This window comes from Sinocyclocheilus rhinocerous, unplaced genomic scaffold (assembly GCF_001515625.1).
Source record: "Sinocyclocheilus rhinocerous isolate Xijiao unplaced genomic scaffold, SAMN03320098_v1.1 scaffold245, whole genome shotgun sequence".
NCBI lineage: Eukaryota > Metazoa > Chordata > Actinopteri > Cypriniformes > Cyprinidae > Sinocyclocheilus > Sinocyclocheilus rhinocerous.
In genome coordinates this window covers 49,675-58,524 of record NW_015659923.1, presented here as the reverse complement: position 1 = coordinate 58,524, position 8,850 = coordinate 49,675, and the positions used below count along the sequence as shown (strand labels likewise).

Genomic DNA, 8,850 nt, shown 5'->3' with positions numbered 1-8,850 from the left:
TCGAGCAGCGAACACGGCGACCACCGTGATGTCTCGTTCCCGCTCTCAGGGAACCGAGGTTACGAGAGTAACCGGAGCGTTCCCTCTCAAGCTTTCACGAGACATCACGGAGGTATTTCTCCGTTATGGGAACGATATTCAATCCCGCCGTGAGAGAGGCTACGAGCAGCCTGTACAAGACGAGCGTTTCATACACTGATTCCGGGAGTATATGAGGATGTCGTCGACGTACACTATCACAAAGTGATAAAGGAACTCCTGGAACACCTCGTTCATAAATCCTAAGAAAACAGAAAGTGAGTTGGATAATCCATACGGCATAACAAGATATTCATAGTGTCCGGTGGGTGTGATGAATGCGGTCTTCCACTCGTCACCATGGCGGATACAAATGAGGTTGTAGGCGCTTCGCAGGCACGCTCCACACAGTTCCTCCAGGGCAGCCGGCACTAGCGGAAGGGGATACAGGTATTTGACTATTTGAGAATTGAGAGTTCTGTAATCAATACAAGGCCGCAAGCCTCCATCCTTCTTGCCTACGAAGAAGAAGCTGGACGCCGCCGGTGATGTAGAGGGACGCCATTTTTCTGAGGTTTTAGCTGTAGCCGTTGGAGTGTGGCCAGTGAGATGAAGTTTCCAGAAGAGCCAGAGTCTACAAGAGCTTACGCTGAAAGGGATTGGTGAGATGACATTAATGACACATTCATACAAGTTAGAGTTTTTATCTGAGGACTGAGCTGGATGGTACTCACCGCTGGGCGTGCTGGTCGAACAGGGCAAGAGCGAATCAAATGTCCATGCTCTCCACAATATAGACAGAGTCCCGAGGTAATCCTACGAGTGCACTCCGCACGGGTGAGATGATATGAATCAACTTGCATGGGTTCTGGTGCTGGAGGCGGTGAGGTGGGTGAGATCGGTGAAAAGAGTGGCAGGGTATCCTTGCAGGCATGTAGATGTTGAGAGATCTTGATGGCCTTCTGAATGAAGCTTTCCAGGCCCACGGTGTTGTCATAAATCACCATTTGTAATCGAATGTCGGCGTTGAGCCCTTGATGAAACGCGGTGAGTAAGGCCACCTCATTCCAGCCACTAGTCACCGCCAGAGTGCGAAATTTGATAGCATACTTACTCACTGATGCCGTGGCCTGGCTGATGCGGAAGAGCTGATCATGGACGGAGATCTCTGTGGCGACGTGACTGAACACCTCTTTGAAATGGGACATAAAGGCTGCTAGAATGTGAATAGCAGGGCAGTTAGAATTCCAAATGGATTGGGCCCATTGAAGAGTGCGGCCAGCAAGATGAGAAATCATGAACGCAATCTTGGAATAATTGTTGGTGAAGGCTTGAGGCTGCATTTCAAAGTAGAGTGAGCATTGTAACAGGAAGCCACTGCAATTCACCGCCTCACCGGAGAAGATAGCGGGCCGGGCCATGGGACTGGAGGAGGCAGATGCAATGGATGCTCTTATCGCTTGAACAAATTCCTCAAGTGAAATTGGGTTGTGTTGTTGTGGCTCCATGTTGGTCTGTTGTGGTCTGGTCTTCTGTCACAATAAAGAAAGACACCTCTGGGAGGCAGTCAGGTAAGTTAAAGCTCTTTATTTACAGCTTGGTGCAGAGGGGAGAGATGCAGAGCAAACGGGTGAGTAACTCAAGAGTCTTTGATAATGACTAGACTTTGCTCAGGTTGATAACAAATCCTTGTATCTCTTAACAGGTCCGACGGATGATGCCTAAGGTGAAGACAGGCGGGTAGCAGGTAAGAGTCCAGGTAGGAGAGTCAGGTAAGGAGTAGCGTAGTGAACATTATAGTAGAGACATTATAGTAGAAGACCAGACAGAGTGCAAATGCAGTGACTGTATATTTGAGCTAGTGTTGATGAGGTGGTGACATGTGCGGCTGATTAGTACTCCAGTGATTGTGATCGGGTGTGTGAGGTGACTGGGTCTGACGAGGCTGGAGTATCACTGACAAACACCTCAAATGAAAAAAAAATACTATAAGAACATTATAAAGAGCTGCCATTAAGAAGTTGGGATAGTACTAAAAAGGAGGCAATTACAAATAAAAGGTTCTTGTTTATGCATAAAGGCATAAATGTTGACAAGAAACCAGTTATTTGATCGTTATGACAAGACTAAAACCACTGAGAGAATTTAAATGCTGACAGAAACTAATCTGCAATCAGTCAGCAGCACAAGGTAAATCTTAGGCTACGTCCACACGAAGCCAGAGCTTTCCCTATACAATCTTTTTTTCCCCCTCGTCTCAAGAAATATCTGCGTCCACTTATCGGTTTCACTCTCCCAAAACGCCGGATCCGTGTGGACGATACGCCTATACGATACAAAATTTATGCGTATACAGCTAAACGTGTATCCATGTGGACGGGGCCTTAGACTGTCTCTCTGACATCTATACCTTGATTGGCTATTTTCACCTACAGCCTGAAGTTGAAAGGGCTTGACTTCATTTTACTAGCCAAGTACCCATTCAGTCCCTCACTTTCTCTCTTGAAGGCCACACAGACATTGCTTTCCATTCTTAGAAATGTTAGAAAGATGGTAATCCCATACAAACCAGCTGTCCATCAACGGACATTCTGCAGGTACTGCCTGACCTCATGCCATTAATAAGGACAATCAAGCCACCTTTACACTACCGTTTCTCATGAGGAGCTCTTTCTTCCTTTCCAAAGATACATTTACATCACACCAGCACAGGTAAGGCTGGAAACATACTGGTTGCTTTTCATAATATAATTAAAACATAATTTCAAAATAAACTTGGGTTAGACCAGTTTCTAGTATGCCTAAGACTTTGATTAGCTGGTTCAGGTGTGTTTAATTGTGGTTGGATCTAAACTCCGCAGGACAGTGGCCCTCCAGGAGCAGGATTAGACACCCTTGGGCTGAACTGTTTAAAACAACTAAACACTGTAAATAAATAAACCTTCATATTAACCTAACATTTAATTTCTCACTAAAATTAAATGTTCTACATACACCTTTTACTTCCATCATAATCAACATTTTTGCAACATTTATATGTTGTGCAGACTTTTAAAGAGAATTTGTCAGTTTGATAAAAACACATGTCCCCAGAAAATGAATCCTAACACAAGATCATTTATAGCCATAAAATGAAAGACAGTCACACAGTGGGTAGCAGAGTGACAGCTTGGAAGAGATTTAGCTTTTTGCAGTTTTAATGAGAACCATTTATTTCAAATGGTGAAAGTGCAAAATGTAATCTTTTAATGACTCACCGTTGATGCAGACTTCATACGACTCACATACCTCATTTTCAAATAGACAACCTGTGGGGGAAAAAAAAATCTGCATCATTGTAATGGAAAGCCACTGAAATGAGTGAGGGAATTCATAAAAGCGGTTTGTACGGCTCATCAAGTTTCTGCTGATCAATATCTGGAATGCAACTCGAGAAAGCAGAAAATTAGCCATTTAAGACAGACTTCTAATTAGTGGGAATTCTAATTTGAGTAGTAAACAAGCTTTGAAATATCCTTATTTATAATACATACGCTTTGGTTCGACACTGGATGGCTATCACTTTTAGGGCATGCAACAGCTATATACTGTAGCTATACAGCTATAATTAAAAAAACAAGTTAGTATTAAGTAACTTACATTTTAGGATCAGTATCACCAGTATAGTTTGCTTCACAAACTCAAAATCCACCATTTCTCATCTCTGGGCAACACACAGTTGTGGCGTTAGGTAAGCCAATTTCTGAATGAAACGGTTGAGTAAATGATTCAATTAGTGAATGAATTATTGAGTGAATGAATCATTGACTCAGTTGACAGCCACTTGACGCCACCTACTGTCATAATGATGTAACATGCAGAAAAATCCCACCACTAAATCCCAATGTAGAGAAAAACTATGGAAGCATACTGAATAAAATATAGAATATAAAAAAGGTAATTGTGACATTTTATCTCGCAATTCTGACTTTTTTCTCACAATTTCAAGTTCACATCTCACAATTCTGACTTTTCCCAGAATTGTGTGATAAAAATGTGCAATTCTGACTTTTTTCTCATAATTGTGAGATATAAACTCACGGTTACACTTTATTTTAAGGTGTCCTTGTTACAGTATAATTATACATTTAAGTACTGAGTAATATTTATCAACTACATGTACTTACTATATGGTTAAGGTTAGGATTAGGGTTTGGCTTAGGGTTATTTGCATGTAATTATGCATAATTAATTGTAATTATAATAGTAAGTACATGTAATATGTGTAACAAGGACACCTTAAAATAAAGTGTTACCAGACTCACAATTGCGAGTTATAAAGTCAGAATTGTAAGATAGAAAGTCAGAATTGCGATTCTTACAGTTCTGAGAAAAAAAGTCACAATTGTGAGTTCTGACTTTATTTCTTGCAATTTTGAGTTTATATCTCGCAATTCTGACTTTATAACTCACAATTGCAAGGTTATATCACACAATTCTAAGAAAAAAAAACAGAATTGTGAGATATAAACTTGTAATTCTGAGAAAATATCAGTCTTTTTCCCCCTCAGAACAGGACCTTACAACTTGCAATTGCGAGTTTATATCTCACAATTCAGAGAAAATTGCGAGAACAATTGCAGAAAAAATGTCAGAATTGTGAGATAAAAATGAGCAATGTGTCACGTTACGGTAAGATAAACGCATGAATGTGGATGTGGGATGGTGACAGGGGATGGCAAAGGGCTGGCAGGAAGGCAGGCAGACAAATAATGGAGGAGGTTCGGGCGGAGGATGGACACCCATGAGGAGGACGACAAACAGAGTCCAGGGTGGAGACGATAGAGGGAGGAGCCAGGGAGTAAACAGGAGGAGCCAGGGCAGATCAGACAGAGGGAGGAGCCAGGGAGAAGACAGGAGGGAGCAGGAGGAGCCAAGCGGGACCCAGGCCGCAGCCATGAAGGCAACCCACGGTGGAGCCGACGGAGGGAGGAGTCATGGTGGAGGACGGCTGACGGCTCCAGGGGGCCGGCCGACGGTAGCGGAGCAGGTGGTGATGGAGCCCGAGGCAGAGACGGAGAGCCGAAGAGCCAGGGTGACGCTGAGGATCCGGAGGGCCAAGGCGGAGCCAGAGCGACAGAGGACCAAGGTGAAGCCGGAGGGAAGGAGGAGCCTGACAGAGACGGTGGGACGAGGTGTAGCTGGAGGAGTGAAGTCCCGATGCAGCGGATGGTCGACGAATGACCAAGATGGAGCCAAAGGGACGAGGGAGCCCGGCGGAGCAGGTGGACTGATGGGCCACGGCGGAAAGGAGGGAGCTAGGAGCCATGGTGGAGCTGCTGGGTCGAAGGGCCGAGGTGGAGTCTGGGACCCAGAGGCTAGATGTGAAGACAAGGGATCCTCCAGCCACGATGCCGATGGAGACTGGCACGGTGATCCCACCGCACAGATGGTGGGCTGAGGGTGAGCCGAGGGGCTTCCAGGAAACAGCGGAGGCGAAGGTGAGGACTGATACAGAGGAGGTGGGAGAGTGAAGCTGGGTGGGAGTTCAGAATGCTCAGGAGGATTTGACACGGTGTGTGCTGCCCACACACCATAAGGCCACTTCCAGCACAGTGAGTGCCAGCAACAGGGGAACAACCACCATGGTCATTATAGTAGAGACAGATGATGATGGCGGGAGAAGACAAGGCATATCCGCATATATATTAATGTCCTCTGAGCGCAGCCTCAGCTCACCCCTAGCGGTGGTGCAGTGGGTGGGGCATTCCTCTTCGCCTTCGCTCCCTACTGAGACTTCCACCGTCGCATGTCTAGCAGCCGGCACGAGCACCTGGACTGACGTCGATTGAGGCTCTGGCTCCGGGGTGATCCTCAGCTCTGTCGCTCTCCTAGGTGATGGCTCGTCGGTCGCGGCGGGCTCTGGTTCTCCGTCAGTGGTGGGCTCAAACTGTAGCTCTGCGAAGCAGGTTGGTGGTAGGCTGGGCTCTGGGTCGACCATAATAACTCAAAAGGAAAACTTAAAAACAAAACGCGGGGAAACACGCCACGTTACTTTCACTTTTAGGTCTGGTCTTCTGTCACGCACTGATTTGTTAAATCTAATGAAAAATGGTGTGTCTGATTGGTCCAGACTCTACAATGGTATGTAAAAGCACAAAGATAAATGCATGAAGAAGATGAAGATGAATGCAAATAGTCTTTAATAATCCACAAGAGGGTAGATACAGGCAGGATAAACACGTAGGGACGTAGTAGACTGGACAAACACTAACTGAACAGACAGGGACTTAAGTACATTCCTAAACGAGGATAATAGACAAGACACACCTGAACTAAATGACATAATCAATGGGACACAGAAACTAGGTCACACAGAGCACACGAGGGATGAAAACACATAAAAAACAGTCCAGGGGTGTGACACCATGACTTTTTTCTTAATATTTTATTCAGTGAGGGAAACTGGCTTCCATAGAAAACTGTACATGAACACACTATACATTTTTTGATGTTGAATTTGATCATTTAAATTATCACTCTTCATAATAATGATGTGTCATTTATTTTCATACTCAGCTAAAATTACAAAGGATCTGTTGGCAAAGGAAGGCACAGAACATTTGTAAAAGAAAGAAGAAAAGTGTCAGTGGAATGAGATATAAAAATAATAACAGATGGATAAGATGTTAAATGGCAAAAGAGGAAGAAAGGTGTGATGCTCCAGCATGTGATCCACTGAATTCATGTGATTCACAGTCTTTCATGGCTCAGTGTGATTCCATCCATTGACCTATAGAGTCATATTACTGAGCACAACCTTCCTCTCAATCATTTCTGGAGTATATAACAATGAAACAGACAGTCCCTGCTGACCACTGATATGGTGGATGGATGCATAAAGGAAATAACAAAAGTTCATGTAATTATTGTGGACATCAGCTCTAGAAAGATGAGGCAGGATTAGATGCGAACACACAGACTGCTGAGGCTGAACCGACCAGAACACAAACTGTGACACAAAACAGTTTGCCGTCTCCATGGAGACGAGACTGAAAGGGAGCTCTTAGGTGACAAGAGGAAAGATTACAGAGCTTTGTACACATGCCAATGTGTGTGTGTGTGTGTGTGTGTGCACATGGCCAAGGGACTCTTTAGCAGCTGTCCTTTGATAAAGCACAAGGGAAAGACAAATGTCCCTGAAAGGAAGAGAGAGAGCGAGAATCAGAGCTCTCATTTTGCCTTTGTCTTTTTCATTACCACTTACATTTATTACGTCGTTCGCAGTAGAGAAATGTTTCATTTTTTTCTCCTTTTTCAAGCCTCTGAAATCACTTTATAACCCACACATTTGCTTTATTATCTGTCTTTCTCTGTCCCTGTCTGTATGCCCTCACAGCTGTCATTACTGTCATAATCCATAAAAGAGCCAAAAAGAATCAACAAACTAGAGCAAAATAAAGTCTGAAAAGACCTCATAGCCACTCAGAAAATCTTGCTAAAAGACATTAGCCATGCAGGGGAGTGCTGATATTGGCATGCTGAATCAGAAAGCCGGCTGTAATAAATGGCCTGTCAATGGCGGAGGGAGGGTCAAGTGAAGATTCTGCCTCTATTAAACATGAAGACAGTCCCACACTAAACTCTACTCTACACACGGTTTAAAGCTCTGTAATTACTCCTGGGCACTCAAGTCTTATCAAACCACTCAGCCTCTTTTATTAGAACTTGTCAGAATTCTCATCAGCATTCCATATTAATTACTACCGTTCCTCACTCCGACGTCTGCCTGGATAAAACGTGTTCTGCCTGCCGCTAGCTCCTAAATCAGGTCGACAAAACCATTTGTTATCTCCGAAGAGTGTCTGCGCACCCTGGCTGGCCTGTGCTTGTTGGCTCCTGAGGTTGATTTAAAGGAAACATAATTAAAGAGTAATAGCTGAAGTCTATTTTTTCACTGTAGGGAAGACAAGAGAAACACTAAAGAGAAACACTTCAGCGATAGATTACCATGGTTCAGTCTAAATAAAACACTTGTTTTAAGATTGTTAGTCATTGTTAGCGACAATACTGTATAATGAGAAGACAATATATGAGATAATTGTTTTTGTGAACATTATTAGAATATTAACCCCAACAAAATGATCACATTATTATAACATAATTAAAGCTTAAAAATTTAAAATTGTCCAGACCATTACAAATCAATTGGCCTAGCACAATATTTTTGTAATATTAATATTGAAGCCCTATTTGTAAATGTAAATTGTGCTGTGCATTTATGAATTTTGTTTTGTAAATGTATTATTTTTGAGGCCGATCTGGCTCCATACCCTAGGTCATCTTCACTAGTCGATATATTGGTCCCCCTTGGTAAAAATTGCGTTCCAGGCCCCCTCACCCTCACCAGGCTATTGGAATCGTCCTAACCTTCCCCCCCGGTTACGGCGCCCCTGATTAACAGTTATAATAAACACACACACACAACATTCATTTAGATATATGTATTAATAATAATAATTGAATGAATAAATAATTGAGCAGGTCAATCAGACAACATTAAATATAAGGAAATCTCTGATCCTAGTGAAACAAATTTACTAAAATGTATTTGAAATACATTTATTTCATGCTAAGTATAATACAAATACATTTACATATTTACGTACCTAATAAAAATACCTTGCAGTTGTACCTTTAATAATATACTAAACTGGTATACTTAAAGTCTGCTAAATTGGAACAACTAATTTTGTACTTAATGCACTTTGATTGTGTGGAAGTAGTGCTGAAGTCCAACTAAAGATATACTGAAGTATATTTGATTGTGCTAAAGTGGAACTATTGCAAGTA

At 42.9% G+C, this 8,850-nt stretch overlaps 1 protein-coding gene across 2 annotated transcripts in view; it reads right to left on the bottom strand.

Moving 5' to 3' along the window:
* Nucleotides 1–8,850, bottom strand: part of ptprn2 (protein tyrosine phosphatase receptor type N2) — a 228,112-nt gene that overhangs the window by 190,753 nt on the left and 28,509 nt on the right. The window contains exon 2 of one of the 2 annotated variants that reach the window (XM_016533327.1): nucleotides 3,276–3,326. The exons of the other annotated variant lie outside the window; for it this stretch is intronic. Coding sequence (XP_016388813.1) covers nucleotides 3,276–3,326 — 51 coding nt within the window. The remainder of the gene's footprint in view (nucleotides 1–3,275; nucleotides 3,327–8,850) is intronic. 2 annotated transcript variants of the gene reach the window in all.